A 21,668-nucleotide genomic window follows, 5' to 3' on the forward strand; every position below is an offset into this window, starting at 1 on the left:
TTGTTAAACAGAAGTAGGATTATTTTCTCTATGCATGTGGCAAGGGCTGCCTGCCTGCCCTCACTCACACTAGACTCAGCGTGATTCTTTGGAACAGGAGATTGAAATCAGAGTCTTAACTCACTCAACATAGGTTTGAAATGATGAAACAGATATGAAATGATGAAAGAATGAAAAGTTTAGAAAGAGTAATACAGACAGAATGGTGGGGCATTTCAAAAGCATAACTGTAACAATTCATAGGTTAGGTGAAATGTAGAAAGAATTTAATTTTTTTCCAAGGAAAGGATAAATTTAAAAATGCATGGAACAGAAAGATGGTCAAGTGAAAAAAATACTCAGAATCATAGTGTACAAGGAAATAAATAGTAGTACCTGGGGATACAGTGGAGATTTGAAATGCATCTTGGAAAAGTTCAATATAGTTATCTTCCTGGAGTTGGAATTTTTACTCTTGCTTCAGCATTCATTTGATTTTAGTGGGGAGGACTTAACAGATTTAAGAAATACAAATTATTGACAGAAGGAAATAATCCATTCAGTAAGTAGAAGGAAAAGGAGTTTTCATGTCAGACCAAGAAATAATAAGTGCAAATATAAGAAGTAGTGTAGTTTACTAAGTGATAACTAGGAAGCTCCCTTTCTCACACCATCACGGCCTGCTGTGGCAGACTCGTTGCCTTCATTTCCCACTAAAGTATATTATCAAAGACAAACAGAAGCTCAGTATTCATAATCATTAAGTTTTGCTGAATTGCAACTCACTGTTCGTATTGGCTCAGTTTGATGGGTGAAAATGTGGCATTAAACCTTATCCTTGATGATCCTGAAATGATTACATCATTCCTTCTATTCCTTCTGGAAAAGACACAAGAAGCTGGCAGGCTTTTCCAACTGATAAAATCAAACTTCATTAGTCAATATAAAACTATGCACAAGAAAGAAAGAGGGACATGGAAACATTAACTCTTTCTAATGGGGCAGGAGAGAGTGCCATATACAGATAGTGCTGAATAAACAGTTGTTTTACCATATCGCCTTCATGAAAGTATAACCTACTGGAAAACTAGGCAGAGAAACCCTGTCCAGAAACACAGATCCGAAACTACCATGAAAAGATTGTTATTGGAGCCTAATATGGATTTATTATCTCCTGTCAGGCCAAATTCAGATTATAAATTTGTCATCAGTGGAAAAGGAAGCTAGTTGATAGTCCTGTTTTCGAGTTCTTATATTTTGTTTGAAACTAATTAGTAAAATAGAAAGAAATTCTTTCCATAATTACATGCTCTCAGTTTAAAATAATTTTAAGTTTCAAGAAGGCACTGTACTTAAAAAAAAAAATATCCCTTTGAATAGTAACCATTTGTTTTAGGCTGAAGCTACTATATCAGTGAAATCTTTTAGGACAGAATTATCAGGACCAAAAAAGGCGTTGTAGATGCTACAACCTTAAGTGAATGTTTGATAAATCAATTTGAGGGAACCAGGGGTAAAAAAGCATTTTCTCATAGCACAAATGCGTCAAAGAGACAGCTTTATTGAGAAGAGTCCTTTTCAGGTGTGCTGAGTCACTTGGCAGAATGACTGTGACATAAACCACATAAGAATTAAACAACTACAACTCAGTTGTTTGTGTGACTTTTATTTTTGTTTTTGTGGAAATAAAAATCTAGCTCCATTTCTGTTTTCCATATAATTACAGAATCTGTCTACTGACATTAAAAGGGTTTACTTGGAAAAGTTCCTTTTATGAGGTGAACTGGTTTGCTTGGCAGTCATATAAATGCTATCTAAAGGTATTCAGAAGCCCCACAAGATGCAAGTACTATTTAAAAATGTACTAACCAGAGGCGATCTGTCATTTCCTTCCTGTAATGTCCTATCCCCACATGCCCCACCCCACTGTTTTTTCTCCTGAAACACAGCCGCCTTCTGTTTCTCCCCAGGGCAGATCTGTTCTTTTCTCTCGCTCCCCTGGACCACATACTCCCCTGCTGACCGTTCTCAGTGGGGACTTGTCCTTTACAACTTTACAGTATAGGTATTTGGGTACTTACTTTCTTTTCAAAGTTGTAAACTCTTTGAAGGACAGAACTATTTCCCCTCAATGCTTCGTCTAGTTTCTTGTACATAGCTGGCAATAAATATTTACCAAATAGATAACTATTTCTCTTTGTGTATTGCAGGTCATCTAGAAGACCCCTACTTTGTTCAGTGAGAGGAGTGGGAGAGATTTATTCTGGATGGTAGAACAAAAGGAAGAATATTGATGGATTTTAAACTGCAGTTTTTAAAGCACTTGAGAACACTGAGGAAATAACTTCTTCTCCTGCACTGCTCATATAGGTTAAGGTGCAGCTGATGCAGCTGAGAAAAATGCAGAGCATCAAGAAGGAGCAGGCATCTCTTGATGCTGGTACCAACGTGGACAAGATGATGGTGCTTAATTCCGCCCTGACCGAAGTCTCCGAAGACTTGACGACAGGGGAAGAACTCCTTCTCAATGAAGGAAGTGTGGGGAAAAACAAGTCTTCAGCATGTCGGAGGAAACGGGAATTCATTCCCGACGAGAAGAAGGATGCCATGTATTGGGAAAAGAGGCGGAAAAATAATGAAGCTGCCAAGAGGTCCCGGGAGAAACGTCGACTGAATGACCTGGTTTTGGAGAACAAACTCATTGCACTGGGAGAAGAAAACGCCACTTTAAAAGCTGAACTGCTTTCCCTAAAATTAAAGTTTGGTTTAATTAGCTCAACAGCCTATGCCCAGGAGATTCAGAAACTCAGTAATTCTACAGCTGTGTACTTTCAAGACTACCAGACTTCCAAATCCACTGTGAGCGCCTTTGTGGATGAGCATGAGCCCTCCATGGTGGCCAGCAGTTGCATTTCTGTCATCAAGCACTCTCCTCAGAGTTCTCTGTCTGATGTTTCAGAAGTATCCTCGCTAGAACATTCACAGGAGGGCCCTGTGCAGAATGGCTGCAGAAGCCCAGAAAGCAAGTTCCAGGTCATCAAGCAAGAACCAATGGAACTGGAGAGCTATGCCAGGGAACCCAGAGATGACCGAGGTGCCTACCGAGGGGCCGTGTATCAGAACTACATGGGGAATTCCTTTCCCGGATACTCGCACTCTCCCCCTCTGCTGCAGGTCAACCGATCCTCCAGTAACTCTCCGAGGACATCAGAAACTGATGAAGGTGCAGTAGGAAAGTCATCCGACGGAGAAGATGAGCAGCAGGTTCCCAAGGGCCCGATCCACTCTCCCGTCGAACTTCAGCGTGTCCACGCCACGGTGGTTAAAGTTCCAGAAGTGAATTCCTCTGCCTTGCCACACAAGCTTCGGATTAAAGCCAAAGCCATGCAGATAAAAGTGGAAGCCTTCGATCATGAGTTTGATGGCACGCAAAAACTTTCCTCGCCTGTTGATATGACGTCTAAGAGACATTTCGAACTCGAGAAGCATACCACCCCCAACCTGGTACATTCTTCTCTCACTCCCTTTTCAGTCCAAGTGACTAACATTCAAGATTGGTCTCTCAAATCTGAACACTGGCATCAAAAAGAACTTAATGGCAAAACTCAGAGTAGTTTCAAAACTGGAGTGGTGGAAATGAAAGACAGTGGTTACAAAGTCTCTGACCCAGAGAATTTGTTTCTGAAGCAGGGGATAGCAAACTTGTCTGCAGAGGTGGTCTCACTTAAAAGACTTATAGCCACACACCAAATCTCTGCTTCAGACTCTGGGTAAAATTACTACTGAACAAGCTCTGGGCCTTTAGAGATGTCATTTGCAATAGATGAGTACGTTTTGTATTAGCCTGAATTTTCACTGGACCTGTGATGTCATTTCACTGTATAACGTTCACATGTTGTCTGTTGGGTGTCTTTTTGTGCACAAATTATTATGAAGATTAGACTGTGTTATCACTCTGCCTTGTGTATAGTCAAATAGTCCATCGCAAAGACTGTATATATTGAACATTATTTTTGTTGTTCTATTATAAAGTGTGTAAGTTACCAGTTTCAATAAAGGATTGGTGACAAGCACAGAACTTTTGCTCTATTGCACTTAGTTTTATGGGAAAGAAAGCAATTTAAGTTACAAAAGTAGATACTGTATTAAGATACTCTGCATTTTACTTATTTGCAGGAGTTTTCTCCCATCTATAGTAAATGAAAGTCACTCAGTCATGTCCGACTTTGTGACCCCATGGACTGTAGCCTGCCAAGCTCCTCTGTCCATGGAATTCTCCAGGCCAGAATATTGGAGTGGGTAGCCGTTCCCTTCAGGGCATCTTCCCAACCCAGGGATCAAACCCAGGTCTTCCACACTGCAGGTGGATTCTTTACTGTCTGAGGGAAAACTAAAACATAAGTTCAACACATAATTTTCTTTTCCTAGTTTGGTCCAGGGTATGGTAAGTTTGAAAACCTTCCATAGGAGGAGAATAGAGAAAAGGGGGTGGGGAGTGCATTTTGTTGCATCTGAGCCTAGTAATTTACTAAATTACTCCCTGTTATATATTTTTCTTTAAGGTTTCGTTTTCTATATCCTTTTTGTTTTTAAGTAGAAAAATCCAAGTTGTTTAGCATCAGCATGTCTTTAGTCATCTCTTTTAAGTATGACACATGGAAGTGAATAGTTGAGTCATTGACCCCCTTTGTTATTTAGAGGTTCTATTAAAGAGTGGATTAAAGACTAAGGATGAAGTCATTTTTATGTTATTGTAAATCTTAACAGTTCTAGGGTATAACAGTCTAGGAAATTAAGCTAGTGAAATACTGTTTTTACTTAGTTTCCAGAATTTCAAAGAACACATCAATGATCACATTTCATCATATTCAACCTGAGTATATGTAATGACTTGGCTTTTTACAGTTTGTTAATGATGACTATAAATAATAGCTCCAGTTTGGAAACTATAATATAGAAGTCCAGAAGAAAGCGTCATTCTAAGTAAACCAGTGACAAGATCATGACTGATGCTTGGTCCAGGATCCTCAGTCGTCCCATGGAAGTAAGTGTCCTTAAATACACATTCTAAGTAAACCAGTGGCAAGATCATGACTGATGCTTGGTCCAGGATCCTCAGTCGTCCCATGGAAGTAAGTGTCCTTAAATACAGGCAAGCGTGTCTTCTGTTGCAAGGTGGGACTGGCTTCTGGGTGGGCTGGAAGGGTGAGTGGATGTTGGTTAAGAACAGCTTTCTCCAGAGCTGTTCTCACCAAAGCCTCTGCAGAACTGTTCCCACACTGCCTTCTTTCTCATCCTAGTGATGAGAAGTATGTGTGTGTGTGCCGGGGGCATAGGGTGGGGGTCTTGAGGCTTCATAATACATGTGCAGGATGACTTAGCCCTCACTCTGTTACCCATACCTCCCAATTATAACATCCCAGTTTAGAAGGCCCCTGCCTTTTTGACTGCCTGATTTTTAGTATTTTAAACTTCCTACACTTTTATATTTTAAAAAGAGATCCTTTGAGTTAAAGGGAATGCTGGGACACACACACAGGCCATCCACTTTGTCCTTTTGGACATGGTGACCAGTTTCCTCTGAAATCTGACGCTTAGGGAATTTGTTGCCAGTCTCAGCCCTTGGACTTGTCTTTTCAGCAGTTTTTAGTGACTGGATGAGGCCCAGAGGCACACCTATATCATCTGCAAATGTTACAGGGCAGAGGAGGGTTAAGATACTGGATGGTAGTCGACATCCAAAAGTATTTCACAGCCTAGAATGGATGGAATGACTATAACAACATGAATCAAAATAGGACAGGGTGTAAAGTCAGGTTCCTGTGTTAAGTGGGAAAACAAAAGGCTGTCCAAGTTCACAACTGGGGAGAAAACAATAACTCCATATGGAAGAAAAAAAGCCCTAGTTCCCTTCAGTATGCCCAGTGCAGTGCTGGGCTGTGTCAACAGTGTCCAAAAAAAGAGACCGCAGTCCTGCTGACCTGGGAGCATGCCTGCCAAGAGATTCAGTAGTAGACTCCCAGGGAGATTCTGCAGCCATGAAATAGAAAATATTAAGAAAACTGTTGATAAATTGCCCCCAGAAGGGATGAACCACAGACTGTGTGGTACTTACTGTAAGTGTCCAAGTGGATAATAGCAAAAAAGGTCAATCTTGAGTTGTTTTCAGAAGAATTGAAATGTGACTGTCAGATAAGGAGCAAAGCACCCTGCCCACCTGAGGCTATGTTACCTCCCCTGTGAATTGCTAACATTAGCTACTGTGGTAACTATATTGCATCTGGATGCTCCCCTCCCTAGTCATTTTGTCTTATAATTTCAAGCATCTAAGATTCTGTGGACATGAGTTTGGTGATGGACAGGCAAGACTGGCATGCTGCAGTCCATGGGGTCCCAAAGAGTTGGACATGACTGAGCGACTGAGGACATGGCTAGGATATTTAAAATGGTACTTCTTAAGCATAAAGGAGGACAACAAGGACCTACTGTATAGCACATGGAACTCTGCTCAATGTTAACATAGATGGGAGGGGAGTTTGGGGGAGAATGGATGTATGTATACGTGTGGATGAGTCCCTTCACTTTTCACCTGAAATTATCACACCATTAATCAGCTATGTGCTATGCTTAGTCACTCAGTTGTGTCAACTCTTTGCAACCCCATGGACTGTAGCAAGCCAGGCACCGCTGTCCATGGGATTCTCTAGGCAAGATTACGGAAGTGGGTTGTCATGCCCTCCTTCAGGTGATCTTCCCAACCCAGGGACTGAACCCAGGTCTCCCATATTACAGGGGGAAGTTCTTTATCATCCAAGCCACCAGGGAAGCCCAAGAATACTGGAGTGGGTAGCCTATATCTTCCCTAGGTATATTCCTGACCCAGGAATCGAACCGGAGTCTCCTGCATTGCAGGCGGATTCTTTACCAGCTCAGCTACCAGGGAACCCCTAATTGGCTATACCCCAAAACAAAATAAAAAGCTTAAAAAAAATAAAGGCTGACATAACAATTCCAGACTCACCAGGAACCAAAGAGAGATTAAGTCAGATAACACTGTGATACTTCTGCTCTACAGTGTCAGCTGAGGAAATGCTATCGCTTCTCTGTCCCACTCACAAGGTTCAAAACAGTGATGTAAAATGTGTTTAAAGGCAAATGAATCTATGTGTGCTAAGTCGCTTCAGTCATGTCTACCTCTTTGTGACCCTATAGACTGTAGCCTGCCAGGCTCCTCTGTCCATGGGATTCTCCGAGCAAGAATACTAGAGTGGGTTGCTGTTTCCTACTCCAGGGCGATCTTCCCAATCCAGGGGATCCCAACCCAGGGATCTCATGTCTTCTGCATTGGCAGGCGGGTTTTTTACCACTGGTACCACCTGGGAAGCCCAATAAGTCTCTAACTATACTCAAAAAGTAAGAGAGGGAAGCCCCAGAGCACCAAAATTCTTAGGAACTCCCAGAAAGATGTCTATCAGGCAGGAAGTGGCAGCCAGGAAAACACAGAAGCCCCATATCAGTCACTGGCCACTAGCAGAGAGAGGGAAGCCTGCATGGTCAGCAGTGGAACTAAGGGGGAGGCTGCAGCAGAAACGACTGGATTTCCCCTCCACCTGCCCAGGATGAGGTGAGCAAGGAGTGTGGTGGGTGGGTGGGGAGAGTCAAGACAGGCAGTGTCGCGGGGCCAATGTGTAGAACCCAGATATGCGTCCCCTGTAGCCTGCCTACAGCACACCCCTCCTGTGTTCAGCAGTATCTCATTAGTATTGTGCCCACTTTATAAAGGAAAATACCTGGACTCTCAGAGGTTAACTTGCCAAAATTTCTCACAGCAGCCAGAACCCAGGCCCCACAGGACCAGGACAAGGCAGGCCAGGCAAGTATCATCTGACACTTTAGTTTTCCCTTAAAATAATCCAGGGAGATGAGACTAGAGAGTCTCTCTAATCTGCAGCAAAGAAGGGGGGAATCTAAGGAGGTGTCCAAGTTGTAAGTACCCTTTCTTTGCAAATTAGTGGAAGTGCTATGTAAGCATCTCCTTTTGAGTGAAATCATTGTTGTGTAATGACTCATTTTCATCTTCAAGGAGCAAATAGTCCCAAATAAAAACCACTAACATCTGGGTAGGTCTAAAAAACCATGTTAGATTTTTTTTTTTATGGTAGCTATTGAGCTTACTTTTGAAAACTAAAAATTATTTCTCAAAAGTGAGAATCACTAGCAGCACCCGTGTGTGTGTGTGCATGTGTGTGCATGTGCGTTCATGCACTTCGTGGGGCAGGTGCTAGGGCTTGTTTAGGAAGTAGTACAACCACTGGAGTGACATTATGGTGTCCGCAAACTACTCACACCAGGAAAATTTAAATAAGGAATACTCAAGTTTCCAGTGAAGATAGAGAAATAAAGAGAATTTAGAATTGCAGTCAGAGTTGCAGTTGAGTTGCAGTTGAAATTAGAGTTGCAGTTGAATTAGAAATGTAAACTAGGATGTCTTATGGGAGGGTGAAGTAAAATATGACTGGTTTAAAGACTTTGGCAGCATTTTCTGCAGAGCTAGCTTTTCCTGATTCTAATGAATATAAGGGAAAAAAATAATTCAAGAACTAATGGAGGTAAGTGGGAGCAGTCTTGGCAAAGGAGAGCAGGTAGCATTAGACGGTGACAAAGAACTTTACTTAAAAGTCAGGAGGGCATGCCAGTGTCTCCATTGAGTCATGATGGAGATTGCCATGGTGTGATTGCTGTTGTTGAGTATTGATAGTGTTACTGGCAACAAATAGAAGTATTTCATAAAGTAAACTAAGCGAAGCAACCCAGGCAGATACCACTGCCATTTTTCATATTTTCATTTTTCATTTTTCCATTTTGTCAGCCTTGCCACATGAGGAGGAAAAGGTTACTTTGGGGAAAGTGCTTGAATAAAGTCCAAGGTTCTGGAAGTCAAGAATAAGACCCACTTGAAAGTGCACATGAACACAATTCTGAAGATAGGAAAGGAGAGGAAGATCATTCAGTAACAATACATGGTGATTTAACAAAAGGGAGACTAGCAGAAGCCTCAGAATGAACTGTCCTTGAAGTGAGCAGATATTTCAATGTAACAAGTTTTCCTATAAGTTATTCTGGGGCTTCTCTTGTGGCTCAGAGGTAGAGAATCTGCCTGCAATGGAAGAGATGCAGGAGCCACGGGTTTGATTCCTGAGTCAGGAAGATCCCCTGAAGAAGGAAACGCCAACCCACTCCAGCATTCTTGCCCAGGAAATCCCAAGGATGAAGGAGCCTGGCAGGCTATAGTCTGTGGAGTCGTAGAGAGTTGGACATGATTGAGCGACTAAACGACAACAACAACAAAAGACCCAGTTAATAAAAAAAATAATAATAAAGTTAATCTAATAGCTATACCAGATTTACCATGAGAAGGGACTTTTTTTTTTTTTTCTTTTTTAGAAAATAACTTTGATGTACTACTGGGGTCACAAGGGAAGCCCTAAAAACAGTGATGTCAGCAGGTCCTGGGCACCAAAAGAAAGCGGTTGGGTTGCTTTGCAGAGAAAATGAGAGCAGAAGAGGGTGGGGTGGTTTGTGCTGTGTTCAGGAGGCTACTTTTGAAAGGATGGGGGTAAAGAGAAAAGAGGAGAGAGACAGGAGAGAGGAGGCCCAAGCAGGCCACTGATGAGTATGTGGCAAATACATTAATAACATTTCCTTCTCAAATTTTCAGTAAGTCCTACTAGGTGCTCGGCTGGTTTGTGAGTGGGTTTTTGTTTGCTGACTTTGGGTCGGCATTCGGCAGAGCAAGGCAGCTTGCCTGGGAGTAGGGGTGGGGAGGGTCGGCACCCAGAGGAAACTGAAGAATCTAGATGGGCATTTGGACCTTGACCACCCATGTAACTGAGGCTAGGAGACTACGTTAGCTGGATCTTGGGGGCTTAGAGAAGCCCTGCCCATTATTAAATATGAATTGCCTCCAGATGCCTTTGTGCTGTGTGCTATGGAGGAAACAGCAAAAAAGGACAGTATCTCCTCTTGAGTTCTGAATTTGCTTGTGATGGAAAGACCAAGACACTAAAAGTGGGAACAGCCAGTAGACATTACCAAGGGGTAGAATGTATGGGGGAAAGTATGCCTGCGAGAGAAGCTGAAGGGCGGACTGCAGCCATAGCAAGGACCTGGGGGACACCCCAGCAAGAAAAGAATGGGCTGCAGGGGGCGTTAGCACTTGGACCTCAGGGAAGAGCTGAGTAGCAGTGCAGGTATTCTCGATCCCTGAAGAAGTGAATTTATTTAGAAGATCGATAAGCCATGTATAAAGTAGATGGCCAGTGTGAATTTGCTGTATGATGCAGGGAGCTCACACCTGGTGCCCTCTGACAACCTGGAGGGGTGGGATGAGTGGGAGGTGGGAGGAAGATTCAGGAGGGAGGGGACATATATATACCTATGGCTGATTCATGTTAACATACGCAAGCGTATTGGTTGCTTCAGTCGTGTGTGACTGTGCAACCCTATGAACTATACTGCCAGGCTTCTCTGTTCATGGGATTCTCCAGGCAAGAATACTGGAGCGGGTTGCGATGCTGTTCTCCAAGTGATCTTCCCAACCCAGGGATTGATCCGGTATCTCTTAGGTATCCTGCATTGGCAAATGGGATCTTTACAACTAGTGCCACCTGGGAAGCCCGTTAATATATGGCAGAAACCTTTTCTTTTTCCCAATTAATTTATTTTAATTGGAGGATAATTACTTCATAATATTATGATGGTTTTTGCCACACATCATGTATCAGCCACAGGTATACATATGTTCCCCCCAACCCCATCCTGAACTCCCCTCCCTTCTCTCTCTACCCTATTCCTCTGGGTTGTCCCAGAGCACTGGCTTTGGGTGCCCTGCTTCATGCATCAAACTTGCTCCAGTCATCTGTTTTACAAGTGGTAATGTACCTGTTTCAATGCTATTCTCTCAAATCATCCCATCCTCGTCTTCTCCCACTGAGTCCAAAAGTATTTCTTTACATGTGTCTCCTTTGCTGCCCTGCATGTAGGATTGTTGCTACCATCTTTCTAAATTCCATATATATGCAGTTAATATACAGTATTTGTTTTTCTCTTTCTGACTTACTTCACTCTGTATAATAGGTTCCAGGTTCATCCACCTCATTAGAACTGATTCAAATGCATTCCATTTTATAGCTAAATAATATTCAATTGTGTGTATGTTCCACAACTTCCTTATCCATTCATATGCCAATGAACATCTAGGTTGCTTCCTTTTTAATTGGAGGATAATTGCTTTATGATACTGTATTTGGTTGATGTATGGCAGAAACCAAAAACAATATTGTAAAGCAATTATCTTCCAATTAAAAATAAATAAATTTTAAAAGACAAGATTGGTAAGAAATAAAATTTAAAAGTAAGTGTAGAACCTTTTGTCGAAGGACTTTGAATTCCAGGTTTGAAAAATTACCCCTGCTTCGCTTAGGAATGGCTAAAGGAAAACACAGTCTCGGTCTCCTAACTGCCTGCTGAAAAACAAATTCAAGTGTGCGGTCAGGAGAGCAGGTGGGCAAGGGTGAAGGGAAAGATTTGCGGAAGGCCAGAATGAATCAGGGAGAGAGATTTGTGGTCAGAGCGCAAAGGGGGAACAGAAAAGGATGCTGTGCGTAGACACATGAGCAGAGGTCTCCGGAGTTTTGGGGAGGGGGGCTGGGTTGAAGTCATGTGGGGCTGGGGTGTGGGCTCATCCCAGGAGCCCCACGACGAGGCCCACTGGGCAAATGTGAGCAGACAGTGTGCGCTCTCCCGGTGCCCGGACAGCCGCTGACGCTGACCTCCACTACAGCCCTGAGCCGCCCTTGTGCCTGGCCTGGGTGCAGATTAAAAGTGACAGAGCATCTTCACGCATCCATGTTGCCAGGTTGGAAATTTCCTAAGGGTGCTCCGGAGTCACCCTCTTCCACTTACTCTTGAAGTCTGGACTCAGAGCTTCTCCCAGCAGATCCCCTAGACCTGCCCAGGTGTGCACTGAATTCTCCAGAAAAGAGGATGGGGAGAAAGGTGAGAAAACATGGCAGTGCTGAACCGAAGCTGCTGAGAAGAAACCCCAGGGAGGCTCCTGGCAGGAGAAGGGGGCTGCGGCCCTACACTCCAGGAGGTTGATGGGACGGGAGGCTGGCTCACCTGGGCACAGAATCAGAGAGGTCAGTGCAGCAGTTTTCCTTTTCGGAACTTACCCAGAACTGCTAAGTTGCCATACAACCAGCCTTTTCCAGCAGGCAGTTCATAAGATCGCTTCTTTTCTCTCCTTAAAATCATGTCACCATACAATATGAAAAATCCAAGTGTGAAATTTAGCTGAAAAGCTCTGACATGCCCGCATGCATCAGCATTTTCTGGACGCTTCACCAGTAATGAATTGAGCCAATCAGGGTTCCTGAGAAGGTGGATTGGAGTGAACCTATTCTGTTTTCTACAAAGTAGGATAAATGTCACAGTAAATGATGTTTTGCTTCTTTGATTTGTACTTGCTTTTGTACTGTAGGCCAAGTGGCAACTGAGATCACATCTAGATCACTGCTGTGCAAAATTGTGATAATTATTTTGATAATTCAAGTGAAAGGATTCTGAAATTTTTGATATTGTAAATGAACATCTTTTTCCAAAAAATCAAGATAATTGCCTTGCTATGAATATGCAAATTAGGCCTAAAGCTTGCAAAACACACAGAAAGTGTGTTTTCCGCTAGGTAGAAGGAATCATCTTAGCACCTCTTTAGAGTCATGCAATAAAGCAGAAATGCAGAAAGTGTCACTCTTGTGTTCACTGAATTTGAAGGTAAATTAACTTCAGGCCAAAATGTTCAGTGATGGAGAAAAGTGTTATATAATAACTGATGAAAGCAATAAACAATGGCTACGCAGAAGGAAATACAAGCAATTACTAGAACCTACTACTTTTTGTTTGTCACTGCCTAACATTTTTGCCAATTTCTCTGATGCCTAAAAAACACGAACAGGGTGCCAAAATTGAACTCTGCCTTAAAAATACAGTAATATGTGTTTTTGATGAAAGCATAATAGAGAAGTAATAACAGGTCATATTCCTGAGCATGCCTTTATAAGAACTCAAGGCTTTAAACGTATAAAATTATTATGTGTGTCAAGTCAGGAACACAAGCAGCATTTCCTCTGCACCCTCTTTTCTCATCCCCACCCCACTTCCTCACTCCCACATGACTGGAGAACAAACTGATGGGGAAACCAGGGTTTGGTGACAGCAGATTCTGAAACTTCATTCAGAGGAATATTCTGCCTGTAGTGACAGAAATTGTTTGCCTCAGGAAGTATAGCTGGTCAGAGTAAGGATATGGGAGCGCTGGGTTTCAACACAGTGTCAACAGTATTACCTATACTTCTGAGAGCTTTTATGGTGTCCATCAGGGAAGTGTGACTTAACGAGCTGTATTAGTCAAGTGTGTTTAGAGAAACAAAACCAATAGCATTTAAGGATATCTATATCTACTTCTCCCGGAGAAGGCAATGGCACCCCACTCCAGTACTCTTGCCTGGAAAATCCCATGGGCGGAGGAGCCTGGTGGGCTGTAGTCCATGGGGTCACTAAGAGTCGGACACGACTGAGTGACTTCACTTTCACTCTTCACTTTCATGCATTGGAGAAGGAAATGGCAACCCACTCCAGTGTTCTTGCCTGGAGAATCCCAGGGACGGGGGAGCCTGGTGGGCTGCCGTCTATGGGGTCGCACAAAGTCGAACACGACTGAAGCGACTTAGCAGCAGCAGCAGCATATCTACTTCTCCATCTACTGAGAGAGAGAGATTGAAATTTATTATGAGGAATTGGCTCATGTAAATATGGGGCCTGAGAGGCCCACAATCTGCTTCTGTAAGCTGCAGAGCCAGGAAAGCCAAGCCAGTTGTATAACCATCTGAGTGCAAAGGCCTGATGACCAGGAGAGCAGATGGTGCAAATCTCAGTCCGAGGGCAGAAAAAAATGATGAGATGTCCCAGCTCAAGCAATAAGGCAGAGAGAGAGAGAGAGAGAGAGAGAGAGAGAGAATTCTCCCTTCCTCTACCTTTTGTTCTAGTCAGGACCTCAAATTGGATGAGGCCCTGCACATTGGGAAGGGCAACCTGCTTTACTCAGTCCATGGATTCAAATGTTAGCCTCCTCCAGAAATACCCTCACAAATACAGCCAGAATCATGGTTAATCTAGGCACCCTGTGGCCAGTCAGTTGACACATAAAATTAACCATCACACCTGCCTAAGCTCACAGAACTGGCAGGTAGCGGAGTCAGGATGTGATTTCAGGAGCCATGTTCCTGACTGGTCCACACTGCCTTTTATTCAAACTAGTGGTGCTTTAAAAGGCAGTAAGAAGAAAGAAAAAAAGAAAAAGGACAATAAGTATATTATCCTCTTGGTTTAGGCCTATTTGCCTCATGTCTGTGGGGTGCTACAGCAGTCCCTTAACTCCCAACTCTTCTTCACTATGTGCTTATATTACATAATATACTATATACAGTATACACACATACACACACACACACACACATATGTCTGTGTGTATGTATATACATCTGTATGTATATGTGTGTGTGTTTGTATTCACACACTAAACCACCACCATGTATTATTACTGGTATTTCTGATTTTCCATCTAAAAATTGTTCTCATGTTATATACTTAAAACTAATACAATGTTATATGTCAATTATATCTCAATAAAAATGTACACATATATATGTGTGTGTTGTGTATATACTATATATATAGTATATTATGTAATATACATATATATACACAAGGGCTTCCCTGGTGGCTCAGATGGTAAAGAATCTGCCAGCAATGCAGGAGACCTGGGTTCTATCCCTGGGTTGGGAAGATCCCCTGGAGGAGGGCATGGCAACCCACTCCAGTATTCTTGCCTGGAGAACCCCCATGGACAGAGGAGCCTGGCAGACTACCGTCCATGGGATCACAAAGAGCTGGACACAACTGAGGGATTAATCCCACACATATATACATACCTCATGCCCACTGTTGCAGATTGACCTCCACTCACTTTTTTAAAACCTCAGTAGGTCCTCTTGTTAATAAATAATAAAAGCCGAACTCCTTTATTTGGCATGCAATATTTTGGCCAATACTAATTTTTCCAGGCTTATCTGTTACCCACAGATTTGAGGCAAAGACTCAGACTCAACTTAGCGACTAAAGTACCACCATGTATTATTACTAGTGTTTCTGATTTTTCCATCTAAAAATTGTTCTCACATTGTACATTTAAAACTAATACAATGTTATTTGTCAATTATATCTCAATAAAAATAAATTTTATTTTAAAAAAGATAAAAAGTATTTGATATTATACCCCTTAAGGACAATTTGAATAAATTAAGTCACCTGACAAGTCTCTGAAAATGCAAAGGAAAACTGTCCTAGTATTTTAGACCAGAGATTTCCAACTTTCATTTGTTTATCACACAGTTCTAGCTATACCAAGAAAAAGTACATCCATCCATCCATTTATCTATCAGTCTCTCCATCCACATCAACCCAATTCTCACACACACTCACACTCAGTGCATGTACTAGAGTCAAAGCATTAAATGATAATGAAGTTTTATGTAACTGATTTTAGACAAATAAATGTAAAAAGAAATTCCAATATTTTCCCTGCATCAAGGAGGATAATCTTTTTTTTTCACTCTTTATCAATATTTTTTTATTGAAGAATAGTTGATTTACAGTGTGTTAATTTCTGCTGCACAGCAAAGTTATTCAATGATAGGTGTGTGTATATATATATACATTCTTTTTATTTTTTATTTTATTTTTTAATATAAATTTATTTATTTTAATTGGACGCTAATTGCTTTACAATATTGTATTGGTTTTGCCATACATCAACATGAATCCACGACAGGTATACATGTGTTCCCCACCCTGAACCCCCCTTCCTACCTCCCTCCCTATACCATCCCTCTGGGTCATCCAAGTGCACCAGCCCTGAGCATCCTGTATTATGCATCGAACCTGGTGGCGATTCATTTCATATATGATAATATGCATGTTTCAATGCCATTCTCCCAAATCATCCCACCCTCGCCCTCTCCCACAGAGTCCAAAAGACTGTTCTATACATCTGTGTCTCTTTTGCTGTCTTGCATACAGGGTTATCGTTACCATCTTTCTAAATTCCATCATATCAGATCACATCAGTCGCTCAGTTGTGTCTGACTCTTTGCGACCCCATGAATCGAAGCACGCCAGGCCTCCCTGTCCATCACCAACTCCCGGAGTTCACTCAGACTCACGTCCATCGAGTCAGTGATGCCATCCAGCCATCTCATCCTCTGTCGTCCCCTTCTCCTCCTGCCCCCAATCCCTCCCAGCATCAGGGTCTTTTCCAATGAGTCAACTCTTCGCATGAGGTGGCCAAAGTACTGGAGTCTCAGCTTTAGCATCATTCCTTCCAAAGAAATCCCAGGGCTGATCTCCTTCAGAATGGAATGGTTGGATCTCCTTGCAGTCCAAGGGACTCTCAAGAGTCTTCTCCAACACCACAGTTCAAAAGCATCAATTCTTCGGCGCTCAGCTTTCTTCACAGTCCAACTCTCACATCCATACATGACCACAGGAAAAACCATAGCCTTGACTAGACGGACCTTTGTTGGCAAAGTAATGTCTCTGCTTTTGAATATGCTGTCTAGGTTGGTCATAACTTTCCTTCCAAGGAGTAAGCGTCTTTTAATTTCATGGCTGCAGTCACCATCTGTAGTGATTTTGGAGCCCAGAAAAATAAAGTCTGACACTGTTTCCACTGTTTCCCCATCTATTTCCCATGAAGTGGTGGGACCGGATGCCATGATCTTCATTTTCTGAATGTTGAGCTTTAAGCCAACATTTTCACTCTCCACTTTCACTTTCATCAAGAGGCTTTTGAGTTCCTCTTCACTTTTTGCCATAAGGGTGGTGTCATCTGCATATCTGAGGTTATTGATATTTCTCCCAGCAATCTTGATTCCAGCTTGTGCTTCCTCCAACCCAGTATTTCTCATGATGTACTCTGCATATAAGTTAAATAAACAGGGTGACAATATACAGCCTTGACGAACTCCTTTTCCTATTTGGGACCAGTCTGTTGTTCCATGTCCAGTTCTAACTGTTGCTTCCTGACCTGCATACAAATTTCTCAAGAAGCAGATCAGGTGGTCTGGTATTCCCATCTCTTTCAGAATTTTCCACAGTTTATTGTGATCCACACAGTCAAAGGCTTTGGCATAGTCAATAAAGCAGAAATAGATGTTTTTCTGGAACTCTCTTGCTTTTTCCATGATCCAGCGGATGTTGGCAATTTGATCTCTGGTTCCTCTGCCTTTTCTAAAACCAGCTTGAACATCAGGAAGTTCATGGTTCACATATTGCTGAAGCCTGGCTTGGAGAATTTTGAGCATTACTTTACTAGCATGTGAGATGAGTGCAGTTGTGCGGTAGTTTGAGCATTCTTTGGTATTGCCTTTCTTTGGAATTGGAATGAAAACTGACCTTTACCAGTCCTGTGGCCACTGCTGAGTTTTCCAAATTTGCTGGCATATTTAGTACAGCACTTTCACAGCGTCATCTTTTAGGATTTGGAATAGCTCAACTGGAATTCCATCACCTCCCCTAGCTTTGTTCGTAGTGATGCTTTCTAAGGCTCACTTGACTTCACATTCTAGGATGTCTGGCTCTAGGTGAGTGATCACACCATCGTGATTATCTGGGTCGTGAAAATCTTTTTTGTACAGTTCTTCTGTGTATTCTTGCCATCTCTTCTTAATATCTTCTGCTTCTGTTAGGTCCATAACATTTCTGTCCTTTATCGAGCTTATCTTTGCATGAAATGTTCGTTTGGTATCTCTGATTTTCTTGAAGAGATCTTTGGTCTTTCCCATTCTGTTGTTTTCCTCTATTTCTTTGCATTGATCGCTGAAGAAGGCTTTCTTATCTCTTCTTGCTATTCTTTGGAACTCTGCATTCCATATATATGTGTTATTGTACTCTATTGGTGTTTTTCTTTCTGGCTTACTTCACTCTGTGTAATAGGCTACAGTTTCATCCACCTCATTAGAACTGATTCAAATGTATTCTTTTTAATGGCTGAGTAATACTCCATTGTGTATATGTACCACAGCTTTATTATCCATTCATCTGCTGATGGACATCTAGGTTGCTTCCATGTCCTGGCTATTATAAACAGTGCTGCGATGAACATTGGGGTACATGTGTCTCAATTCTGGTTTCTTCAGTGTATATGCCCAGCAGTGGGATTGCTGGGTCATATGGCAGTTCTATTTCCAGTTTTTTAAGGAATCTCCACACTGTTCTCCATAGTGGCTGTACTAGGTTGCATTCCCACCAACAGTGTAAGAGGGTTCCCTTTTCAAGGAGGATAATCTTGTAACATGCTGGGCATGATGACCCCACATAAAGACCACTGCTCTGTATAGGGGGCACAGAGGTAGAGGTATGAATGCTCTTCCTATACTTGATGAACCAATTGGGACTTTCTTTGTAATTTTGTTTAAGCTGTATTTTAGGACCTCAGTTCAAAGCTCCTCAGTATTTTTGAATTATAAAGATATATACACATCCCTATTTATTCCCCCTTCTATTTCTTCTCACTAGCCAAGATTTTAGTGCATAATATTTATAGGTAATATAAATATTTTAAAATTTTCAACTATTTTGAATGCCTATACTATATTTTAGAACTGAGGCTGGGTTAGTTTCACAGGTGCCCAATACTGTCTGTTACTAAACTGAGCAGGAGAGTCATGGGCCTGCCTAAGTCTCTCCCAGGGCTTGGGGAAAGGCTGTATCACTAAGCGAAATTTATTGAGGCATTGGGAACTACATAACATTGAGCTTTGAATCCATCAGGAGTTGTGTTTATTCAAGTACTGGGTATCCAATCATGGAATAAAAGACCAAAGAATATTAAGTGAAAGTTGCTTAGTCATATCCGACTCTTTGTGACCCCATGGACTATACAGTCCATGGAATTCTCCAGGTCACAATATGGAAGTGGGTAGCCTTTCCCTTCTCCAGAGGATCTTCCCAACCTAGGGATAGAACCCAGGACTCCCGCATTGCCGGCAGATTCTTTACCAGCTGAGCCACAAGGGAAGCCCAAGAATACTGGAGTTCTCTGAGGGCTAGAGTTCAAATAGCTTTGGAAAAATAATCACCTATTAAAGATTTTATGGGGAGCATCTCCAAATTAATCTTTTAAAGAATACCATCTGGTCTCTGAACTTAGAGCTTCTTGAAAATGACAACTGACCCCAAAGTCATTCTCTTTTGCTGTTTTCTGCCTTGGGTTCCAGCAGCCTTCCCAATAAGTGTAAGATATTTGTAAGATTCATCATCTATTATTGCTCACTATGTGTTAGGCTTCTAAAGTAATAAAAATATTATTTTAAATAGTACATTTTTAAACTTCCTATCCCCTTTTGTGAATGTTTACTGAAGAATCATTATTAAGTCATTAAGGTAAGTATGATAATTTATTATTACATATTTGTTTTTCTACAAAATGAGAGCAGCTTGTCTATAATGGTAACAGAATCTTCAAGAACATCTGCTTTGGAGTTAACTTCTAATAGGCCTCACATGGAACAATCTGTTCTCCGTGTACAGGACTCAATCATTGCTGGAGTCCCTGAGAAAAGATGGCACCAAATCAACTATTGCTGTTTCAATTTATACTATTTTTAAATCATTTTATTTTTGGCTGTAGATGCTCTCTTCTTGAAATATACAACGTATAAGAATTTTGCTAAATTCCATTTCTATAGTAAGACCAAACTATTAAATAGAGGAAACATATATAGTGCATTCAAAGAATGTAATTTTTTGCAAGTCTTTGAGGTGTTCTTGCCATTTGGGAATTCCTGCAATGAATCAGGGGACCAGAAAGCTAAGTTACAGTAATTTTTCATAATGTATGGGACAAATGTCTGCAGAACTTTTGTTGTATGATTAACTGCAGTAGCAATTCATTTGCAACCAATTTCACACAGTTTTCTGGTTTAACTTTATAAAATACAAATGCAGTCGAGCCAATCTTGCTGTGTAGACTAACCTTTGCTACTCAGTGTGTTCAAGACTCTAGCAGCAAGGACCTGACATAGAAGCTTCTAGAATCATGGATTCTTAGCTCCACCCAGAATTAGAATCTGCATTCTAACAAGATCCTCAGGTGATTCACACATCCCAATTAAAGTCTGAGAAATGTGATCTGTAGGGTGGCCTCCCCCAAACTCTGTTGTGGTGAAATTAGTGAAAAGTGGAGAATATGGTGAGTTTTTCATAGCTTAATGTATTCAACTATTTTTTTTTTAAGTAGCTATATGACTCACCTACATTCTTGGCATTATTCCTTATAAAAATGATGTTAATTTCAGATGATAGTGGTTTGGTTTTTACTTAGTAAAAAATTAAACAATCTTACGACAGCTATTAATTCTTTACCTTGTAAAAGAAATGCAATAATCTGAGAACATCTGCTATGGCAAAGGCCAAAGTCCCTCACATGCTCTTTAGAACTGTCACCCCTCCTCCAGCCCCTATGCCCCACCATTGTCCTCCATTTAGTTCTCTAGCCACCATGGTCTAGTCTTCACCTCCCACAACTCTGAACTCCCTGAGTGAAGTTCCTTTGCTGGAAACCAGACCTCCATCTGACAAGTTCCTTCACTTTCTTCAAGCCCAGCACAAAGTCTATACCTGTGAATCAATGGTGTTGCTATGAGGCTTTGCTCACACTGTTATTATAGTGCTTTTCACATTGCATGAGATATTGCTCATTTAGATGTCAGTCAACACATCTAGACAGCATGCTCCTCAAAAACAGACACCACATTCTATCACTGTCTTCTCAGCTCCTAAGAAAGACACACACACACACACACACACACACCCGTACACACACACATGCTCAATATGCATTTGCTGAGTGGCTTTGACATACTTGGAAATAAGTCCTGTTTGAAATAGTTATCATTAAATATTCCATTTGATAGGATGAAAATGTTCAGTGGAAAGGGCTACTGGTCTAGATGACTAAATCTCTAAATCTGGTCTCAGTTTGCCCCTCACACATTATGTGACTTTGGTTGAGTCTTATTTGGTAGGTGTCTGTTTCTTTATTTGTAAGGCAAGAACACTTGCTTTACTTTGCTTCACTGATTTATCCTGACAGTGAAAGGACTTATGAAAGAGTTTATCAAGTTGAAAGCTAAAACATTAAACAAAAGATTAGGTGTAAGTATGAGGCCATACTTTCTCTTTTATCATCCCACTAGGATGAAGACATACCAAAGTTGAATGCACAGAAACAGAGAGTAGAAAACAGAGAGTGGTTGTTTGGGGATGAAGATTGGGGGCTATAGACAGAGGCTGATAAAAGGGAACATGCTTTCAGTTATAAGAGGAATAAAGTCTGAGGATCTAATGAATAATGTAATTCATTAGAATAGGTAATAATTTTTAACTACAGTTAAAAATACTATAATGTATAATTGACATTTGCTAAGAGAGTAGAACTTAAGTGTTCTCACCAAAAAAATAAAAAGGTATATATGAAAGGTGATGGATGTGTTAATGAACTTGATGGTGGG

At 41.4% G+C, this 21,668-nt stretch overlaps 2 protein-coding genes and 1 long non-coding RNA gene across 4 annotated transcripts in view; 2 read left to right on the forward strand and 1 right to left on the reverse strand.

Moving 5' to 3' along the window:
- The window catches only part of LOC147367613 (uncharacterized), a 134,575-nt gene extending 130,518 nt beyond the window's left edge, over positions 1-4,057 (forward strand). The window contains exon 5 of the mRNA XM_086414124.1: positions 2,190-4,057. Coding sequence (XP_086270250.1) covers positions 2,190-2,221 — 32 coding nt within the window. The 3' untranslated portion in view covers positions 2,222-4,057. The remainder of the gene's footprint in view (positions 1-2,189) is intronic.
- Positions 2,196-4,057, forward strand: NFIL3 (nuclear factor, interleukin 3 regulated). Its single transcript, XM_086414456.1, has one exon. The coding sequence runs from the start codon at positions 2,365-2,367 to the stop codon at positions 3,751-3,753; it is 1,389 nt and encodes a 462-aa protein (XP_086270582.1). The 5' UTR covers positions 2,196-2,364; the 3' UTR covers positions 3,754-4,057.
- Positions 4,058-4,603: 546 nt separating this feature from the next.
- Positions 4,604-21,668, reverse strand: part of LOC147367616 (uncharacterized) — a 52,643-nt gene continuing 35,578 nt past the window's right edge. Inside the window, exon 5 of one of the 2 annotated variants that reach the window (XR_015169256.1) lies at positions 4,604-5,176. This is a non-coding gene — a long non-coding RNA (uncharacterized LOC147367616). Of the gene's footprint in view, positions 5,177-19,538; positions 19,709-21,668 lie in introns of those variants that run through there. The other variant, XR_015169255.1, reaches the window with a different exon arrangement.

This window comes from Bos grunniens, chromosome 8 (genome assembly GCF_055505025.1).
Source record: "Bos grunniens cultivar Pamir isolate PY7600 chromosome 8, Bosgru_T2T1.0, whole genome shotgun sequence".
Classification (NCBI taxonomy): domain Eukaryota; kingdom Metazoa; phylum Chordata; class Mammalia; order Artiodactyla; family Bovidae; genus Bos; species Bos grunniens.